Source organism: Dipodomys spectabilis, unplaced genomic scaffold, assembly GCF_019054845.1.
Source record: "Dipodomys spectabilis isolate Male_0828 unplaced genomic scaffold, ASM1905484v1 ptg000018l, whole genome shotgun sequence".
Classification (NCBI taxonomy): Eukaryota; Metazoa; Chordata; class Mammalia; order Rodentia; family Heteromyidae; genus Dipodomys; species Dipodomys spectabilis.
This window is the reverse complement of record NW_024870695.1, coordinates 5,997,638-6,020,193: the sequence shown is the minus strand read 5'-3', so window position 1 is coordinate 6,020,193 and position 22,556 is coordinate 5,997,638. Positions and strand designations below refer to the sequence as shown.

At 39.0% G+C, this 22,556-nt stretch overlaps 1 protein-coding gene across 3 annotated transcripts in view; it reads left to right on the top strand.

The window, feature by feature from the left end:
* The window catches only part of Kansl1 (KAT8 regulatory NSL complex subunit 1), a 143,957-nt gene that overhangs the window by 104,074 nt on the left and 17,327 nt on the right, over nt 1–22,556 (top strand). For all 3 annotated transcript variants that reach the window (XM_042674101.1, XM_042674099.1, XM_042674100.1), the window contains 3 exons: nt 5,856–5,968; nt 7,497–7,692; nt 20,125–20,296. In XM_042674101.1, coding sequence (XP_042530035.1) covers nt 5,856–5,968; nt 7,497–7,692; nt 20,125–20,296 — 481 coding nt within the window. The remainder of the gene's footprint in view (nt 1–5,855; nt 5,969–7,496; nt 7,693–20,124; nt 20,297–22,556) is intronic.

The following is a 22,556-nucleotide window of genomic DNA, read 5'->3' as shown; positions in this document are numbered from 1 at the left end:
TTTTAAGTATATTGTGGGGCTGGGAAGGAGGCTTAGTGGTAGAGCACTTGCCTTGCATGCCTGAGGCCCTGGGTTCGATTCCTCAGCACCACATAAGCAAAAAGAAAAAAGCCGGAAGTGGTGCCGTGGCTCAGTGGTAGAGCGCTAGCCTTGAACTGAAGAGCTGAGGGACAGCGCCCAGGCCCAGAGTTCAGGCCCCACAACCAGACCCCCAAAATGAAAAAATAAATAAATATAAAAAGTATATAGTTTGGGGTTCTATTTTGTTTTATGCAGTAAGAGATTCGACTCAGGGCCTTTTGCTTGCTAGGCACTTATCACTTAAGCTATTCTCTTTTAGTTACATTTAGAATAGGATCTAGCATTTAGATCTGAACCAACTAGACTGCTGGGATAGAACTTTTGTTGGCTGAGATGAAATATCATTTTTTGTCCAATATTGCCTCAGACTATGATCCATTTGAACTTTACCTCTTGAATAGCTAGCTCAAGTAAATTACAGGTTTAAGCCACTGGGCCTGGCTATTTTGTTTTTAGTCTAAAGTTAGAGACATGGGAAAATGAGGCACATTGGTTCCATTTTACCTATGCAGAAATTAAAGCCAGATAGGTGACTTGATGGAAGTAGAATATTCAGAAACTTCCACTCCCAGTTGACAGTTTCTTAGCCATAGTTGCTAGTTCATGGAAATTATCAGTACACGATTTTTTTCTCTGGCTTTAACATTGGTGATTTTAAGCAAAACTATGCTGAATTGAGATATGACGAGGAGAAAGGTGGGTTAGCTTGTTTTTGAGGTGGGGGTATATTGTTGTTGTTGTTTGTCAGCCATGGCACTTAAACTCAGGGGAGGGCCTGGGCCCTGTCCCTGAGCTCTCTTGCTTAAGGCTAGTGCTCTGCCACTTTGAGCCATAGCTTCACTTCTGTTTTTTGAGTGGTTACGTGGAAATGAGAGTCTCACGGGGACTTTTCTGCTCGAGCTGGCTTTGAACCTCAGATCTCAACCTCCTACCTAGGATTACAGGCATGAAACCAGCTTATGGGGAATTAGCTTTAAGCATGAAAAAAATGTATACAAAGTTTAAAAACGAAACACATTATTCTTGACATCATTTCCAAATTTGATAGTATTTATTTATCAAAATACTACTGGTGATTGGCTCACACAGTAATCCTCGGTACTCAGAAGGCTAAGACCTGGAGAATCACTGATCAAGGTTACAAAACTCTATAGGACTCACATCTTCCATGTAACCAACAAAAAGGAAGGATGGAGGTGAGGGACAGCTTATTGGTATATATGGGTTGGGGGGGTGGTAATTTTATTTTTATTTTGGTATTGGCCTTTGAAATTGAGGCCTCAAATTGTCAACATAGCTTTTTTTTTTCAAGGTGGCTACTACACCTCTGGTATTTTTGTGTTTTTGTTGTTGTTGTTGTTCTTTTTTTTATTGGTTAATTGAAGAGTCTCATGGACTTTGCTGCCAGGCTGGCTTCAGTATACAACCTCAGATCTCAGCCTTCTGAGTAGCTAGGATTACTATAGTGCCTGGCTTATTGTATATTTTTTAAAGTGCATGCTTCTGTTTTTACTCCTTTACTTTCTCTTTTAGTAAAACAAAGTCAAGAGGACCAAGGTTACTTTCTTCTTAGACCCTGTCAAACAAGCACCCATAAAACTAGAACTTAATGTTTTTCTTCGAGGTTCTTTGTCATACTTCATATGTCTGGCCAGCTACTCAGGAGGCTGAGATCTGAGGGTCAAAGTTTAAAGCCACCCCCTGCAGAAAAGTTTTATTAGATTCTTATCTGTAACCAACCAACCAAAAGCTAGAAATGGAGATGTAGTCAAGTAATGGAGCACTACCAGCTTTGAGCAGAAAAAAGGCCAAGTGAGAGTACAAGGTCCTGAGTTCAAGTCTCAGTACCAGAACTGAAAAAGAAAAGTCTGTGTAAGAGGGTGGAATAATGAGACATATGCCTGCTCTATGAATAACAAATTTGAGTCTCAATGTTGCATATCTGTCTCTTTGAATTGGGGAAGAAAACAGTTCAGTAATCTTCCTTGGGCCTCTAACTCTTAGGTTACTCCAAAAGATAATCTTCCAGGTACCTAATTAGGAAACAAGAAAATTATAGAAGTGTTGTATCCCCTTAGCTTTCTGTTTTCTCTTCTTTCTGGCTGTGGAATCCATAAACCTTAAAAGAATACATCTGAGCCCCCAAATAATATTCCTCTGGAAGAATATCCAACATATTCTCTGGTTGGGTGAATCTTAGATTCTCTCATATTTTTCAGTTTTCTTAGAGGTACTTATGGTGTTAGAGTCATGTTTAGTTTTTTGAAAATATCATTAATATGACCAAATGGAGAGTCTATGAATTATTTAACATTGGTAGCATGTACAGCACGTAAATACATGAATTAGACTAGGGTCAGAATTCAACGCTAAGATGTACGAGGTAGCTAGGATTTTTTTTTTTTTGAGACAGTTTTCTCTGTGTATCTGAAGCTGGCCTGCAACTCCCTGAGTAGCCCAGACTAGCCTCAAATTCTCATCCTTTGCCTCCTGAATGCTGAGATTATAAATAGGTGCTTCTATGCCCAGCTCTAAAAGCTATCTTTTAAGTGAATATGAAGCTGGCAGAAATTCCTCTTATGGACTATATACCACCCAAAAGGTTGATAATCACATTTTTGAGTTGAAAGAAATTTCATCTAACCCAGAACTTCTTAAATCTAGAACAGCTATATTACATGCCTGAAGCCACACATCTCATCTGAGTTAATGCCTATCTGAATTTGGTCATATTGTATTGCCTGGTTCAGGTTTTCTTCATTGTTTTAATGTAAAAGTTACCTAACTCTTAATGAGATTTCTTAATGTATTTCTACTATAATATTTTAGTCAATATATATATATATATACATATATATATATATATGCATTTTGAACTCATTATAACTATTTTAAAATACTTTGAATTCTTTTTTTTTCTATTTTGATTTGGTAGTATTGAGGCTTGAACACAGGACACTGCACATACTAGACAAGTAATCTTATCGCTGAGATAATCTCAGCCATGGAATTTCTTTCTTTTTTTCCAGAGGAATTTTTGTGTTTTTACATAAACAGTATTTTTTTCTGCTCAAAATCACTCATTTGAGCCAGGCACTGGTAATTCCTACCTGTTGTAATCCTAGCTAATCAGGAAGCTGAGATCACAGGATCATGGTTTAAAGCCAGCAGGGCAGGAGAAAGTCTGTGAGACTCTTATCTTTAGTTAAGCTGCAAAAGTCTTCAGCAGAAAGTCTTGAGCAAAAGAAACTCAAGAACAACACCCAGACCCTGAGTTCAAGATCCAGGCAAGACTGGCAATAATAATAATAATAATATATTTACCTGTCATAAAAGAAAATATCCTAATTTTTAAATTAATTAATTTATTCATTTATTTTGCCAGTCCTGGAACTTGAACTCAAGGCCTGGTGGTTGTTCTTGAGTTTCTTTTGCTCAAAGCTAGCACTCTACCACTTGAGCCACAGTGGCACTTCTGGCTTTTTCTGTTTATCTGGTATTGGGGAATTGAACCCAAGACTTCATGCATTCTAAGCAAGCACTCTACCACTAAGCTACATTCCTGCCCCCCTCCCTTTTTTTTTTTGTCAGTCATGGGAGCTGAACTCTGGGCCTGAGTGCTGTCCCTTAGCTCTTTAGCTCAAGGCTAGCACCCTACCACTCAAGCTCAGCACCATTTCCTGCTTTTCTCTACTTATGTGGTGCTAAGGAATCGAATCCAGGGCCTCATGCATGCGAAGCAAGCACTCATCACTGAGCCAACTTTCCAACCCCCATTCCTGGCCCTTATAATTTTTTTTAACATTCCATTTGGTATACCACAATTTATAACTAGACCTCAGATTTTGAGTATTTGTATTATTGATGGATTACATTATCTCACTAGCTACCTTAGTGCATAAGAGTTTTTTTGGATGAAGACCAGCTCTAGGGTTTGTACTTGGGGCTTTGTTCTTTCTAGGCTAGTACGTCCTGCTGGTTATTTTGGAGCAGATTTTCTTCCTTGCCCAGTTTCAAACCAGCATCCTTCAGACTTCAACCTCTTGAATTAGCTGGGTATGATCCTCTGGTACTGGTTGTAAGATATTTTTAAGGATTTTTTTTTCTAATACCTTTAGATAGAGTTTATACCTTTAGGTAGATTTCATAAATTGGTTAAAATTCTTTAACAGAAGCCAGGAATACCTTTACAGTTCTTTCTTTTGGGTCCGGTCGTGGGGCCTGAACTCTGGGCCTGGGTGCTGTCCTACCATTTGAGCCACAGCGCCACTTCCAGCTTTTTTCATTTTGTTTATGTGGTTCTGAGGAATCGAACCTAGGGCCTCAGGCATGCAAGGCAATCGCTCTACCACTGAGCCACCTTCCCAGCCCCACCTTTACAGTTCTTCAAAACATGTTATTTTTCAAGCTAGGTGCTGGTGGCTTATGCCTGTAATCCTAGCTCCTCAGGAGGCTGATATCTGAGGATTGTGGTTCAAAGCCGGCCTGGTCAGGAAAGTCTATGAGACTCTTACCTCCAATAAACCACTAGAAAACTGGAAGTGGTGCTGTGGCTCAAGTGGTAGAGCACTTCCCTTGAGCTGAAGAACGCAGAGACAGAGCCCAAGCCTAGAGTTCAAGCCCCACAACCAACCAAAAAAAAACAAAAACAAAAAATGTTGCTTTCCAAGGGACATAAATGCAGACTAAGTCATGAATCTATACCAACTGTACCGTAACTTTGATAGCATGTTTTCTCATAGCATACCTGAATGACTTTGTATGGTTATATAGTTTGAACTAACTTTTTTAACCAATTTGTATAACGTTTTAACATTTGTTATATCCTTAGTCTCTTACACTTTTCTTTATGTAAAGAACAAAAGAAGCTTAATAATACTTAAAAAAATAGATTCTCAGTCTCCAATTCTATTAGCCTTGAAATGTGCTGGTACCACTTACTGGAATGAGAACTTCAGAAAACCTCAAAGCCTTTCTGTGTTACTTCAACAATGTCTGGACCAGTGGATAACTGCATTTCTGCCTTTATTGCCTATATCTCAGAAACACCACATGATTGACACTCGAGTAAATACATAATTTGTTTTAAATACTGAAATTCCATATTCATATGTATATGTAAATATGTATCTTATTCTATTTTATATTTCTTTTTTTTTTTCAAAACACTACTTAGCCTAGCATGGTACAAAGCTCTATATTTAATTTCCAACACTGTAGAAAGCAAAGAAAAAGATAATATTGTCAGATAATTATTCATTTAATACTTTAATTTTGTTTTCTACCAAATTTATATATACCTATATGTATATATTGTTTGTGTGTATATATTTTAAAACAAAACACCATATACCCAGCTACATTTAAGTTTTATTGTAGTTGTCTAAAAACTGATGTTTTGATAGCATTCTAGCATTCTTGACCCTAAGTGGCTATTACTGTGACATTCTTGACCCTAAGTGGCTTATGCTACCATATAATTATTTTTGCTGAACTTTGATTCCATTGAGTTATTGAGGTCATTTCCCTATCAAGTGATTTCTACTTTTAGTCTGATAAATATTTGTATTCCCTATTCCTTTTTCTCCAAAGCAGAAGCTAATTCTGTTTTCTCTTTTTCTTCAGTCATACAACTTTCGTTTTTCTAGTTGATCATCAGAAACTTTAGATATGTCAGATGAAATGGTGGAGTTTTGGGGGGTTTTTTGTTTCTTGTTTTGGCAGGGCTATTGCTGGGTGTTAATGTATATTTTACTTTTCTGTCCGTTGTTCAGATTGAGTCTGTTTCTCAGCCATTGGAAAGCCATGGTGCCCCTACTGGACATATTTCAGAGATGTCTACCAAATCATGTGGAACACTGAAACCTGTCAATGGGGTTGTTAACACGTAAGTTTTTTTCTTTTACTTCTTACACCTGGTAGGCTGTTAAAAGGTGAGCTCAGACCTCTTAGTTATTTCCAGTCAGAATGACCACAGTTTAAAGCAACAGAAACCCTATTATGCATTAATATTTTCAATGTTCAGTATTATATCAACTATATTTTAATATGTTAATGTATTTCCTTTTGCTAACATCCCCTAAACATGGGCATGGAGAAAAATAAAAGATCTACAATTATGCAGGATTATTATTATTAGTCCTAATCTTGGAGGAATCTCTCAAAGAAGTTCATATAAACTTTTTTTTTTTGGGGGGGGGGGGGTCCAGTTGTGGGGCCTGAACTCTGGGCCTGGGCACTGTTCCTCAGCTCTTCAGCTTAAGGCTAGCGTTCTACCACTTGAGCCACAGCGCCACTTCCGGCTTATTTTTCTTTTTTGCTTATATGGTGCTGAGGAATCAAACCCAGGGCCTCAGGCTTGCAAGGCAAGCGCTCTACCACTGAGCCACCTTCCCAGCCCTCATATAAACTTTTATGTTCTAGAACAGGTTAGCTCCCAAAAGTCTGAATTGGCAAATCTGTACATAGGAAGGTTCCTGAATATATAAAAGTTCCTATACTAGTGAACAAACAAATACATTCCTAGAATTCAAGATTCACAGAAGTACTGGATTTTAATTAATTTATTTTACTATTTTTAAATTATTTTTGTGTTAGTCCCAGGGCTTGGGTTCAAGACTGGACTCTGTCCCAAAGCTGCTTTTGTTCAAGACTCGCACTCTGCCACTTGAGCCACAGTGCCACTTCTGGCTTTTTCTGTGTGGTTTGTTGGAGATAAGAATCTCACAGACTTTCCTGACTTTGAACCAGATCCTCCCAGTCTCAGCCTCCTGGTTAGCTAGGATTACAGGCATGAGCCACAAGCACCTGGCAGAAGAACTGATTTTAAGACATCAACATTTCCAAGTTTCATCATTTTCTAAAGTCGTCCTTATCTTCCTCCTCCTCTGTCTGGTCCCCTACCCCTTTCCCTCATCCATCTTCTCCCTATTTCCCCACACCTACCCCCTCTCTCAGAGCTTGAATTCAGGGCCTGGGCTCTGTCCTTGAGCTTTTCTGTACTCAAATCTAGAGCTCTACCACTTGAACCACATACCAATTCAAGCCTTTTCTGTTTATGTGGTACTGAGGAATCAAACCTAGGGCTTCGTGCATGCTAGGCAAGCACTCTGCCACTAAGCCACATTCTCAGCCCCTCTGTACTTTCTTTAATCCTGTTTCTGTTGCATAACAATGCTTAATCACTAAAACTTAAAAACTAAGGCTAAGTTTACTTACTGGGTTTTGTACCAAGAATCTTATTAATAAGCATAGACATAGCACATATACATAGATACATTCTGCTGCTGAAGTGACATCTTTCTGTGGTAGAAAATACTTATTTATATCTGTTTATATTTGGAAGATGAGGAGGTTAAACCAGTGTTAGAAGCTTTGTTTTCTAAAAAATGAATTGTTTTTCTTCCCCTGTGTAGTCTTCAGCCTGTTCTGGCAGACCATGTTTCATGTGACAGTTATGATGCTGAGGAACAATTACATAAAAAACAACGACTGAATCTAGTGTCTTCATCATCTGATGGTACCTGTATGGCAGCCCGAACACGTCCTGTACTGAGCTGTAAGAAAAGGAGACTTGTTAGGCCCAACAGCATTGTTCCTCTTTCCAGAAAGGTCAGTGCTAATGAGGTTTGATCATTGTCTGAACAGTGAGCCCAGGTGCTCCAATAGAGGGTAACTACCAGAGAGACTGAAAGTTTAAATGTTAACATAAATAAACACTTTGAAGCGTGTCTTTACTCATCGGTGCTATTTTAACTGAACATGGCAGTGTAAAATCCTTTTGCCTTAAAAGGATAATTCCAGCACTTAGGACACTTAAGGCAGAAAGATCATGAGTTTGAGGCCAGATTGGGCATCATAGTATGATCCTATTCCAAAAGACCAAAAATATAAAAAGACTACAGATTACTTTTTGGGGGGGTGGGAGGTGCTGGGTTTTCAACACAGGGTCTCATGCTTGCTCTGCTGGTGTTTTACCTATTGAGCCATACATATATGCCTCCAGCCATAATTTTTGCTAGTTAATTTGGGGGACAATCTAGCACCTTTTCTCTAGGCTGTGCTTAAACTTATATCCTCCAGATCTCAACCTCCTGAGTAGCTGGGATTATAAACATAAGCCACCAGTACCCACCTCTATTACAGTTTCTAAATTATCTTTACATGGATATTGATTCATAATTGCAGGGAACTTAAATAGAAGAGTTGGTTTTATTTCTAAGTTAACAAATATTATTCCAGTAAAGTTAATATCCTGACGTTACAAGTATTAATTCCAAAGTTGATAAATTTTGAATCATGACACTGCCAGTTAATAATTTAGAATATGTTAACCACTCCCACCTCTACTACTTCCCAAAGACCTGAGCTCTTACATTGTTGAAAATTAAATGAGGCCAAGCACCGGTGGCTCATGCCTGTAATTCTAAATACTCAGTAGGAGGCAGAGATCTGAGTATTGAGGTTCAAAGCCAGCTCAGGCAAGAAAGTCCATGAGACTTTTATCTCCAATTAACCACCAGAAAACTGAAGTGGCACTGTGGCTCAAGTGATAGATTGCTCACCTTGAGCTGAAGAGCTGAGGGACAGTGCCCAGGACCAGAGTTCAAGCCCCATGAAAAAGGAAAGAAAATTAAATGAGATAGGTTTTATACCTTTATTTAGGTATTTGGCTGGTAATTTTCTAGTATATATTTGCTGTAACTTTATCACTTTTGTTTTTGTTCATCTCCTTCAACAAATACTTATTGAGCTCATCTACTGAGCTAAGTAAATCTCATCTAGGTACTGGGAATACAACACTAAACAGCAGACAAAAATCCTTTTGTGAAATATTCTAATTTATAGAAACAAATCAGCAAATAAATGAACTATATGTGATGTTTGGTTCATGCAGCCCTAGGGAATAGAGTATGCTGGGAGTTGAGATAAAGTAGTTGGACAATGAGATGTACAAGTCATTATGTTGAAAAACGAACTTTACAACTTTGAGGAGGGGAAGGATACGAATGGATGGGAAGGGGAAACAAAGCAGGAGGCTACAATGCTTGATAAGAAATGTGCTCATTATCTTACCCATGTATTGTAACCCCTCTGTACAGTATTTTCACAATAAAAAAATATATTTTTTTTAAAAAAAGAAAGAAGTAGTTGGAGCATTAAAGTTGGATCCTCCAAATTTAAGACTTTATATTCTAAGACTTAGAGGTGTGGAAGATGAGGAAAGGTCTAGAAAAGTGTGGTGTATGAAAAAGAGATAAAGGAGTTTCTGGGAGGAAAGGGGATTAATTGTTTATGTTGGATGCTGAAGACAGATCAAATAAGATGAAGACTGACAGGCCACCATTGTTGGAGACTACAGTGAGTGCTTTTGGTAGATAGGGAAGGGGGACAAACTAGTGGACTGGGTTCAAGAAAGAATGAAACAGGATGAATTGAGGAAACCATTGTAGAAAAGTGTTTCCAAAGACTTGCTGTGAACATACTAGCTGTTGCCACGTAAGAGGAGTGAAGAGGCATTTATTGAAATCAATATTTGGACAATGAGTTCTCATGACTGGTTTGCTTGGTTTTAGTATATAACTGTACTGTAAACTTTTCCATGAGCTTCTTAAAAGGCAGTGAAATTGTGAGAATAAAGTGCTTATCCTAATCTTTCCTAGACTTTATAGACTTTACCTGAAATACTAAAATACCAGAAATAGGGTGGGGGAGGGTGGGAAGGCTTTTTTTTTGTTTCCGTTCCCTTAGTCCTTCATAAGTTTTAGTTATGTTTTTAGACAGGATCTCAGGCTTTTGCCTGGGCCTGGCACAAACCACATTCCTCTTACCTGTGTCTACCACATAGCTTGGATAACAGATGTACACTGTCATGCCTAACCAGGAAATGTACTTCTTGTATGTTTGTGTGTGCTGGGTGTTGCCTCTGAGCTGCTTTTGCTCAAGGCTAGAGTCAACCATTTGAGCCACAGTTCCACTTCTGACATTTTGGTTGTTTATTGGAAATAAGAATCTTACGGACTTCCCTGTCTTCCTGGCTTTGAACCTCAATCCTCAGATATTAGCCTCCTGAGAAGCTAGGATTACAGGTGTGAGCCAGGATCATCCTTAACATATATAAAAGGTAAACTGCATGAAAAATAAGACAAATAAATTGACTGGGCAATAAACATTTACTAGATTGAGCAGAAATTAACTTCTGGGGTCTTTCACTGTTACAGAAAAGCATTGTTCCCTCATGGTTGCTCACTGTCACATGGCTCCTAGCTTTTCACATACTCTGGTATCTGCTAATGAATAAACATCTTAACCTCATTTTGAGGTGTTGGAATTTGCTGTAAAATTTTATATGAATAAAGTTATTTTATAAATTACAGAAATCATAGTGCAATTGTGTCTCCCTCCTCCTCCCCCCCCCCCCACCCTCCTTTTTTTTTTTTTTTTTGGTGCTGGTCCTGGAGCTTTCCTGCTCAGGCAGGCAAATCCTACCTTACAGATATGAGCCACAGATACCTGGCTTACAATACTTTTTCTTTATTTTTTTTTTTTATTTTTTGGGTCCAGTCGTGGGGCTTGAACTCTGGGCCTGGGCTCTGTCCCTCAGCTCTTCAGCTCAAGGTTAGCGCTCTACCACTTGAGCCCCAGCACCACTTCTGGCTTTTTTCTTTTTGCTTATGTGGTGCTGAGGAATCAAACCCAGGGCCTCATGCATGCAAGGCTAAAAGAGCTCTACCACTGAGCCACCTTCCCAGCCCTACAATACTATTTCTAAGAGAAGCATTATACAAGCATGCATAAAGCTCTAGGTTCAAGCCTCAGTATCACCAAAAAAAAAAAAAAAGAAGGCTAGGCGTTGGTGGTTCATTCTTACTGGTAATCCTAGCTATCTAGGAGGCTGAGATCTGAGGATTGGGATTCAAAGCCAGCTCGGCAGGAAAGTCAATGTGACACATCTCCAATTAACCACCTAAAAACTGAAAGTGGAGCTGTGGCTCAAAATCAGAGAGCACTAGCCTTGAGAAAAAAGCTCAGGGACACTGCCTAGGCCCTGAGTTCAAGCTCCACAGCCAACAAAATTAAAAATAAAAAGGAGGAAAATAGATTTTATTAGTAATTTACTACAAACCCCCCCCCCCCTTTGTTTGTCCAAGACTGGAACTCAAACTCTGTATTTCTTTTGCTCATTGGCTGGCACTCCCACCAGAGCCATGCGTCCAACTCCACAGCTAGATTCCCAATCTCAATTTTTCTTTTTTCTTTTTTCTTTTTTTTCAATTTTTCTTTAGACAGAAACTTGCATATATAGTCTGTCATTGGGAGCCATTGGTGTTTGCAAACAAGTTGGTTAAAAAAAAAGCTACTTTTTATCTAGTAGAAAAATGCCAATGTTTATTACTAATAAGCTCTCAGAAGTGTTGGGGTTGTCCTTAATGGTATTTCTTAAATTTTTTGAAGTAGGATTTCTTGACATTGTTTTTTAGTGTTCTAGCATAAGTTTTGTATTTTGCACTCTGTTAGAGTGTAGTTTTATCACAGAAGAATTGCTCTGGGTTGGTTAGCTTCTGTAAAAGCTTAAATTTTCTCTTCAATAATCCTGTCAGCAGTTTTTCTATTTTATGTTTATTTCTTACAATATAATAAGAGGATTTACTTTTGAATTTTTTTCAAGTTTAATTTATAATGGCAATCCCTAGGCTTTGATGTGTGAAATATTCTATTGCTATTAATTTGTAAGTTGCTTTTAAGTTTTTTAGTTCTTTCCCAAAGAATTGGCCATTGAGTCTTAAGTATTTTCATCAAAGTGATAATTCTGTAGTTATTGTGTTACTGGTCATTATGTTGACACTTTGAATTTTTCATTTGTATCTACTAGAATATAATTTTATATAATCATATCCTCCTAGTGATTTGTAGTACAGTCACAATAACTTTAAATTCTTTATTTTTGGATAATTTTTAGATATATATGTACATTTGAGGGAAGAGGAGTCTTACCCGTTTACTTTCAGCATTTTGTTTTTCATATGGAACATATGAAAAACAAAATAAAAGTAGATTTTTACTTGTTTTCTCCTAAAAGTCTTCTTTGCAGAATTTATTAAATAGATAGTAGTTTTAAATTTTTTATTATTTTGAAAGCAGATATGTATTATTTAGACTTATTGTCATTAACTAGTTGAAAGTTCACTTGCTGTCCTTTCATATTTCATTTATTTGAGGGTTTTTTCCCTTGCAGTTCTTGTGTTTAAGTACTTCACACTTGCTAGAAGGCATTCTACTGTTGAGCCATACCCTCAGCTCCTCCAAGTCATTTTTTTTTAAGTTCATATTTATGTCAACCAGCACTTTTCCCACTGTTGTTCAGGTGATCCTTTGTGCACTACTCAATTCTTCTTAGTTAATTTACTTTTTGTTCCAACAGTGGTCAATCTTCATATATTAAAGTTGCACAGAATTACGCTTTTCAAATATATACTTGTATGTAGTTAGTGTATTTACACATTTCTATATTGTCAATTTTCAGCACTTTGAAAGATAATTGTTTTGTTGCCTTCTAGAATCTGCTGAAAATTCTGGTGTTTTTCATTCTTCTATAAGGGTGTGTGAGTGTGTGTGGGTGTGTGTGCGTGCGCGCGCGTGTGCATGTACGCGTGCGTATGTACGCGTGCTTGCGTGTGTGTGCACGCGCGTGTGCTCACACAAGCGCTGCTCTTAGAGCCTGAACTCAGGATTTGGGCACTGTCTCTGAGCTTTTTTGTTTAAGTATAATGCTCTACCACTTGAGCCACAGCTCTACTTCAGCTTTTTTTTGTGGTTAATTGGAGATGAGTCTTTTTTTTTTGCCCAGGCTGGCTTTGAACTGCGATCCTTAGATCTCATCCTCCTGAGTAACTAAACTAGTAACTAAACTACAAATTTGAACCAGCAGCACCCAGCTTTATAAATTAGCTTCTCTGTAATAACTAAACTCCTTAAACCCCCTATTTGTGGTTTTATTTTTATGTTTTAGAATTTTAAGGAATATATTTATATGCATGAAATAGTTTTTTATTTAGGTCTTAGTGTACTTTTTTCGGTAGTAGGTCTTGACCTGTGGGCCAGAGCACTGTCCCTGAGCTCTTCAGCTCAAGGTGAGTCACAGCTCCACTTCTGGTTTTCTAGTGGTGCATTGGCCCTAAGAGTCACTTCCCTGCCCGGGCTGGCTTTGAACCATGATCCTCAGATCTCAGCCTCCTAAGAAGCTAGAATTACAGGTGTGAGCCACTAACACCTGGCTAGTGTATGTTCTTAAGTTCTTGTTTTGAATTTCAGTTTCTTTAAAAATGTTCCTTTTTGCCTTTCCCTTTTTGTCCTCTAACCCACCCCCTTTTTTTGTTTGCTTGTTTTGTCGGTTGAGGGGCTTGAACTCAGGCCTGGATGCTCCTACCGTATAAGCTCTTTTGCTCAAGCCTAGCCCTCTGCCACTTTGAGCCATAGCACCATTTCCAGTTTTCTGGTGGTTAATTGAAGATAAGAGCATCATGGACTTTGCTACTTGGTCTGGCTTCTAACTGTGATCTTCAGATCTCAGCCTCCTGCCTAGCTAGGATTATAGTCAGGAGCCTATAATTACAGACAGCTGGCTTGACATGTCCCCCTTTTGTGAAATGTTTCTTAGCTTAGTGTGTATACTCTCTTTTCTCTTACCCTTTTTCCCATATTTTGCATTTCTTCTTTGACTTGCTGCAATTTCCTCTGGTTGTTCTATTATACTCATCAGGGTTTTCCCCAGGTGTCTTGTTTGATATTCAGCTTATTAGTTGGATTTTTACTTTTATATTTTGTGATTACTTTTAAGAACATTTATAATCTCTTAGAACAATTTTAATATATTTGTTTATCAGGTGCTTCAAATTCTACTTCTTAGCTTGTTAAGGATAAATTCTTGCATTTGGGGGGGGGGGGGTTGGGTCTGGTCATGGGGCCTAAATTCTGGGCCTGGGCGCTGACCCTCAGCTCTTCAGCTCAAGGCTAGCACTCTACCACTTGAGCCACAGTGCCACTTCCAGCTTTTTTCTTTTTGCTTATGTGGTGCTGAGGAATTGAACCTAGGGCCTCATGCATGCAAGGCAAGCGCTCTACCACTGAGCCATCTTCCCAGCCCCAAATTCTTGCATTTTTTAACATCTGTAGAATGCTTAGTAACAGCCTATATTCTCAGGATTTGTAATTTGACAGTGAGCTCTATGAGACATAGCAGCCATATTTTCTGTAGGAGTTTGTAATCCCTGGACTGTTCAACTTAGTTTTTTCTTTTTACTTTCCAAAGAGGTCATGGGAATTTAGATAGTTTTCAAATATCAAATTCTTAGAATGAGGATCTTGGACATAAGCTTGTAGTATAAATGTAGAATTCTTACCAGAATGTGGGTCAGGTCTGGGCCTTTAGCTTTTCTCGTGTGATTTTTCACCCCCAGTAATGTCTCAGGGTACATAATGAACTTCCTATCAATCAAGCCTTTAATACCAGTCCTCAGGAAGCCAAAGCAGGAGGATCATGAGTTCCAGGCCAATAGAGTGAGACTGTCTCAGAACACAAAAAAGGTCTTCCTTGTCACTTCCCTGACTGATTAACCAATAAGACTTTCTTGTTACTGCTCTCATTTGGGGTTCTTTCTCTTTCGTATTAATTTTGAATCCATTTTATCTCTTGATTCAAGGTAGACCAGAGTACCTTTGTTCTACAAAAGCTTTGCAAGTGTGAAAGCTGTGGGTGGACTCTGTAGAATAAAAGTTTTTAATGCATAAACTAAAATATACTGGATTGTAGAGGGAATCCTGCCCTGGCTGGCTTTGAACTATATTCCTTATATCTCAACCGCCTGAGTAGCTAGTATAACAGGCATGAGCCACTGGTACCCAGCTACAGTTTTTAAGTTGTTGGGGTGTGTGTGTGTGTGTGTGTGTGTGTGTGTGTGTGTGTGTGTGTGTGTGTGTGTGTGTGTGTGTGTGTGTGTGTGTGTGTGTGTGTGTGTGTGTGTGTGTGTGTGTGTGTGTGTGTGTGTGTGTGTGTGTGTGTGTGTTTGCAGTGCAGGGCCTTGTGCTTGCTAGAACAGATACTCTAATCACTTGAGCCAAACCCCTAGAATCTTTTTGCCTTTGTTATTTTCAAAGTAAGAGTCTTACTTTATGTGCAGACCATCTGGCTATGCTCTTCCTACTTATGTTTTCCTGTGTTACTGAGGATAACAGGCATGTACCACGGAATTTAGCCATTGAGTAAGATGGAATCTTTCTTGTGCTTTTTTTTTTTTTTTGTCTGTTGTGGGGCTTGAACTCTGGGCCTGGGTGCTGTCCCTCAGCTCTTCAGCTCAAGGCAAGTGCTCTAGCACTTGAGCCACAGCACCACTTCCTAAAATGGAATCTTGACAACTTTTTATGCCTGGACTGGCCTTGAACTATGATCCCCAGGAGGCTGTCTTCCAAGTAGCTCTGATTACAGTTGTATCTCTACTTTCTAAGACTTTTCTGGAACAATGTTACTAATTCTTATAGACTGCTAGTTCAGTCTGTTGTAAAACTGAAAGTAAAGTTAGCTATGGTGATCCATTCCTTGTAATCCCAACATCTAACACTTTGGAAGCTGAGTACAGAAATTTTGGGGGGGGTAGGGGGTGAGGGGTGGATCTGGAGCTTGAACTCTGGGCCTGGGTTCTGTCCAACTTAAGGCAAGCGTTCTACCACTTGAACCACAGCGTCAGTTCCGGTTTTCTGGTGGTTAATTGTAGGTAAGAGTTTTACGGCTTTTCCTGCCCGGGCTGGCTTTGAACCTTGATCCTCAGATCTCAGACTTCTGAGTAGCTAGAATCCTAGCTACTCAGCTACGCTCACCTAGGTGTGAGCCACCAGTGCCCAGCTGGAGTATAGCAATTTTGAGGCCACCAAAAAAATATGAGAAAGACTGGAGCAGGTAATATCTAGTTGTAATGGATGATTTCTTGATAAGAATTTGTTCAGTATTGTCTAAGACTATAGTACATTCAGATTTCTAAGATTGTCTCATAAATAGTATAATACTTTAAATCAAGATCCAGAATAAGCCGAGTACCTTGTGGCTCATACCTGTAATCATAGCTACTCAGAAGACTGAGATCCAGTCAAAGCCATCTTGAAAAACAGACTCCTCAAGACACACTTTTAAAACAACCAGCAAACGCTTGGCTAAATATGTGGCTCAAGAAGTAGAACACCAGTTGAGGAATCAAAACTAGTGGGTTTCTCCTTGCTCTCCTTTCTCTTGCAATGTAAACATTATAGTATGCTTAAATACAAGTTTCCTTGTGTTTCTGGTTGAAATTTGCAGACCTCCTTAAATATATGGCTTTGTATTTTAAACCAATTTTTACAGAAACTAGCTATTATCTCTTTAGATATTACTGTTGGTTATATTCAGTTCCTCTATTTCTCCTAAGGCTATCAAATTTACAAGTACATTGGATGTTTTCATAGTACCCTGCATATGATATATATTCTGTTGCATACTTCCTATCTGTCTTTCCTTTTTGTTTAATTCCTATAAACCAATCTGTTGATTCAGATTGTGTGCCTGTTATATTCATCTTCTAAGATTCTTGCTATTATTGAGTGTTCAGGCTGACCTGGAACTTGATATGCTCCTGCTTCTATCTCCTGAGCTATGTACCCACCACACCTGCTCATATACAAAATCTGAAGTGCTAGGAGCTCTTGTTTTATTGTCATTGTTGAATATTAAATATAGAAGCTCTAATACTTTACTTTCATCCTCTATTAGGCATATGTAGTTGTGATTAGAAATTTTAATCCACTTGGCCTGATCTGAATGCATACATACATACAGCCGAAATTTTCCTATCTACAGAGATATTCTGCTTAGCCTCTTAGCCTTCTATCATTCACAGCGTCACAAATTGTGATGATGAGTACCAAAACAAGAAGCCCATCTTAGTTTCTTGTCCTCTCTTTTCACTTTTCATTTGTTACTTGTCTCTAATGTTGTCCCTTTTTAGCATTAAGAAAGGCTCTGCCTGTTCTTCTGTTTCCTAGGAATGGTCCTTACCAAGGCATCTTATGCTAAGCATCTTTTCCAGAATGAACTAGTATCTTCAGGAAAAAGCAGCTGCAGAATTGCAAGCTAATTTTATGGTTCTGCTAAATATTGTGTATGTGTATTCTCAGATTTTTCTAGTTATTCTTAATGTTAGGTTGTTCTTGGCTTTCTTTGTAATTTATTTGCTGCGATTACTGGATTATTTATCCCTGAGTTTTCAGTGGCTTACTTTAAAAAAAAAAAAAAAAAGTCTGGCACCAATGGCTCATGCCTTTCCTAGCTACTCGGGAAGCTAAGATCTGAGGATTGTGGCTCAAAAGCCAGCCCAGACAGGAAAGTCGGTGAGACTCATCTCCAGTTAACCACTAGAAAACCAGAAGTGGCACTGTGGCTCAGGTGGTAGAGCACTCGCCTTGAGCTGAAGAAGAGCTCAGGGACAGTGCCCAGGCCCAGAGTTCAAGCCCCACAACAAACAAAAACACTATCCCTGTAGAGTTACTTTCTTTTCCAGTTTCTGTCCTCCTGGCAAACTAGCAATTTTCATTGAGTATTGGACATGTATTCTACCTGATGATAGCAAGTGAACTTTTTGTATCCTTTTAAAGAGGCTTAGTTTTTCCAGGCACTGTAAAGCATGCCTGTAATCCCAGGTACCTGGAAGGCTAGGGCAGAAAGATCATGGTGTTAAGCCAGCTGTGGCAACTTAGTGAGATCCTGTCTAAAGCTAAAAAATAATGTAGCTCACACCCTGGGTTCAGTCTCCAGATACCACAAAAATAAAAGCTATGTTTTGTTGGTATATAAATTACTTGACCTTTGTTAGGGCAGAAGAATGGTAATTCTGAGTGCTGCATATCACTTTGTTCATAATTCACACACACCTAGCCTGGATTAGCTTGAAAACATTCAGTGCACAGCTCTCCAGTTATTCTTTGTCTGGCCTGTACATGTACTTTTTGATATTCAGCAGCACTCAAGGGACCTCATGAATATTCTGGAGTTCATTTTCTCATAGATCTGTCTATACTCTTTAAGTTACCTTAGCCTCTGAGTGCTGGTCTTTAGAATTTTTTTCCCAACTCATGAAACCATCATTCGTCTGCTTGGAATCCCTGTCCCTGTTCTGCAATCTAGGGGATGTGATTCCACAGGAAAACCAGAGCCATCTTAGAGGCCACCATCTGTTTCCCAGTGTTCCAGTGCCTGTTCCAGTTTGCTAACTTATATATGTCTATAGTGTAAGCCTTGATCACTACTGCTTCATCATGGCCAGAGACAAGAAGTCTGTTGTATCCTTTTTTTGTTTTTGTCAGTTATGAGGTTTGAACTCTGTGCCTGGGCACTGGCCCTGAGCTCTTCAGCTCAAGGCTAGCGATCTACCACTTGAGCCACAGCACTTACTTTCTAGCTTTTTCTGTTTATGTGATGCTGAGGAATCGAACCCGGGGCCTCATGCATGCAAAGCAAGCATTCTACCACTGAGCCACTTTCCCAGCCCCTGTGGTATCATTTTTTTTTTCTTTTGTCAATCATGGGACTTGAACTCTGGGCCTAGGTGCTATCCCTGAGCTCTTCAGCTCAAGGCTAGCACTCTACCACTTGAGCCATAGCACCACTTCAGGTTTTCTGAATTGTTTATTGGAAATAAGAGACTCACAGACTTTCTTACCTGGGCTGGCTTTGAACTGTGATCCTCAGATCTCAGCTTCCTGAGTAGCTAAGATTAGAGGTGTGAGCTACCTGTGTCCAGCTTCTTTTTCAAATTTTGTTATTAGCTAATTCAGATATATAGCAAAAAATTTAACTTACAGTGAACACCTATATGATGAATATTTACTGCTTAGAATTGACATTTTGTAACATCTTATCACATATGTATCCTTTTGTCCCTTTATCAGTGGTGGTTCTCTTTCCTTTGTGTTTCCTGAAAGCTAGTAGCTATAGAGATGTGAGAACTTTGATTTTTCCTCATGAGATGATAAGCCACTTGGAAATTTATTAATTCCCACAGCTGTAGCATATCTGAGATTTAAAAACAAGATTACACTTACTGTTATATTGATTAGTTGAAAGTAGTAAGAACAAGTAGGAGGCCCAGTTTAAAAAGGAGTAGGGTAGTCGGGTGCTAGTGGCGGTTCAAAGCCTGCCTGGGCAGGAAAGTCTATGAAACTCTATCTCCAATAAACCACCAGAAAACCAGAAGTGGAGTTGTAGTTCAAGTGGTAGAGCACTAGCCTTGAGCTGAATTGCTGAGGGACAGTAACCAGGCCCAGCGTTCAAGCCCCATGACCGACTAAAAAAAAAAAAGAGGAATAGGGTAGTTAGGATGAGTTACAGGGATCTAGTTCCTAGCAACTAGAATGTATACATGTATGTTTTGTTGGTTTGGGAATATTTATTTTACTCTGTGTGTGTATGCTTGTGTATGTGCATGTGTGCACCAGTCCTGGGGCTAAAAACTCAGGGCCTGGGCACTGTCTTTGAGCTCTTTTTGCTCAGGGCTAGTGCTCTACCCCTTGAACCTCAGCTTTACTTCTAGCTTTTTGGGTAGTTAATTGGAGTTGAGCCTATAATAGACTTTCCTGCCCGGGCTGGCTTTGAACCTTGATCCTCAGATCTCAACCTCCTGAGTAGCTAGGGTAACAGGCATGAGCCAGAAGCACCTGGCTATTTTAGTTTTGTTTTTTTTTTTCCAATGTGTGGTCAGCACAGTTTCTGAGTATCATAAAACTGCGACAAATTTGATATGAGGCAAGCAAGCATGGCTTTCATGTAATTGGAATACATCATTTAAAGAAAATTTCCTTTGTCATTTTAAAGGTCAATGTGCTAGGGAAATGGAAATATCTGAGCAGACTAATCAACATCCCATAACCAATACCAGATAGTTATATAGAAAGTGTCTCTGAATCTTTGGGATAAAGAATGAGTGTTTATTGGATGCTGAATTTTCAGTTTTGTTTGGCCTTTTACAGGCTCACCGGAATAGCACAGTGCGCACTGGCTGTGATGTGAATCCCTTCTGTGCATTGTGTGGTTCAGGCAGTGTCAGCACCATGCCTCCTGAAGTCCACTATGAAGCCCCACTGTTGGAACGTCTTTCCCAGTTGGACTCCTGTGTTCATCCTGTGCTTGCATTTCCAGATGGTAAGACTGCGGAATATAAACCTAAGAAGGCTCTAGGTGAAGAAATTGATTCTTATACCTTCTAAAGCTTTCACTTTATTTCAGTGAAGTCTTCTCTTAGAATTTTACAGAAAGGATGCACCAAACAGATGCATGCTGAAAGATCATACAAGAGTCTGGGTGTGGAGGAAGAGGGGCAGTTGGCCTCCAGCTTCAGTGTACTTTTAAAAATACATAAAATAGAACAGGCAGCACTACTCTTGATTGCTGTCTGTGTATAGTACATATGTAGTTACATGACTGTTTTCCTGGGTTCTCAGTGTTGGCATATACTGTCTTCTAAAGTTCACCTACCTAATTCTGTTTCACAATTCTGCCTTTGATTGCATTTGCCCATCTTCCATTTGACTAAAGAAAGGCACTCCTTGGTCATACCAAGTTTCAGATGGGTAGTGGCCTGAGAGAAAATCTTGGATGGTTAGATAAACAAAGGAAACATTAATTAATAAGAGTTTAAGCTTATTAAAGGGATCTCCTAAGCATTAAGGAAAAATTTGAGGAAATGTGATTGTGGCATAATGATTGGGCACAAACAGGAGAGGATATTAACAAGTTTGTAAAAAGGACTTAAGAGCACCACCTGCTGGCCAGGAAAATCAATGTTTTGATTGAGCTTACCAACCTCTACACATAATGCTACTATAACTTCCCAGCAGGAGGAGGAAGTGAGCATTACAAAACACTCCAGAAAATGGTAGAAAATAATAAGCAGAACTGTCAAGTGAATCATGAAATATCAGAACCTGTTAGGCCTGTCAGCAAAGTCTTTTCATCCACATTTCATTTAGTTGAAGAAATAGTAACTTAAGATGATAGTGGTAATCAGTTTTTATCTTGTTATTTGTCTTCTGATTTCTTTTTTTTTCTTTTCTTCCTTTTTTTTTTTTTTTTTGTTGTTGTTGGTGGTGGTGGTCATGGGGCTTGAACTCTGGGCCTAGGTGCTGTCTCTGAGCCTGCCTGCTCAAGGCTACTTCTCTACCAGTTGAGCCACAGCACTACTTTCAGTTTCTGGGTTTTTTGAAGATTAGTGTCTCACAGACTTTCCTTCCCGGGCTGGCTTTGAACCATGATCCTCAGATCTCAGCCTCCTGAGGATTACAGGTGTGAGCCACCAGCCCCTGGCTTTGTTATTTTTCTTCTCTAATAATAGTGCTTTAGCCTAATTACTAGTTATAGAACATTAGACATCTTCTAGATGAATGGATCTCTATTGTATATACCTAAATATATCCCTTTGTTTACTTTCAGGTAATATATCTAGTCTTAAAGTTTAGGTTTTTAACTAGATATTCTTAATATTCATTTAGGGTGTGGACTTAGACCAGAAGTGTATTTATTACCTAGGGGATTTAGCTGGATTCCTATTCATTTTTTATGTGGCGTGAGCATGTGTGCCAGTACTGGGACTGCTTTAACTCAGGGCCTTACACTCTTACTTGGCTTCTTTGCTCAAGGCTTGACTCTTCCACTTGAGCTACACTTCTACTTCCAGCTTTTTGGTGATTACTTGGAGATAAGAGTCTTGTGGCTGCTTTCAAAGTGTGATCCTCAGATCTCATCCTATTGAGTAACTACCAGTATCCAGCTTCTTTTTGTTCTTAAGTAGAAATAGTTAAAAGAAAAGACAGCAAGTTTCTGGCAAAGTTTAACTACTTTAGTCTCTTGAACACTTTGATGCATCTCTATGCTACTTAATATTTTTAGAGCACAAGGAATGTTTCATGTGTGATGTTCTATAGTTGAGCCTGCTACCATTTGAAAGCATTGAAGTGATATTAATTCAGTTTATTAGAATAGAGAGATTCATGCCATGCTAGTAATGTAAATAAATGTTCTCATGCCTCCTAAGGCTATGTCATATGTAGATATGTCAAGATGAAATCCCTTGTACAACTAATTGATGCCCCTTAAAAATGTGAGGGATAGGGGAAAAACAAAGGAGGAGGTAACACACTCGATAGGAAATATACTTATTACTTTATTCATGTAACTGTAACCCCTCTATACAGTATTTTTACAATAAAAATTATATACAAAAAATATGTGAGGGAGCCAGGCACTGGTGGCTCACACCTGTAATCCTAACTACTCAGGGCCTGAGATCTGAGGATCCCAGTTCAAAGCCAGTCTGGGCAGGAAGTCTGTGAGACTCTTACCTCCAATAAATAAACCACCAGAAAACTGAAAATGGTGCTGTGGCTCAAGCAGTAGGTAACGTCAG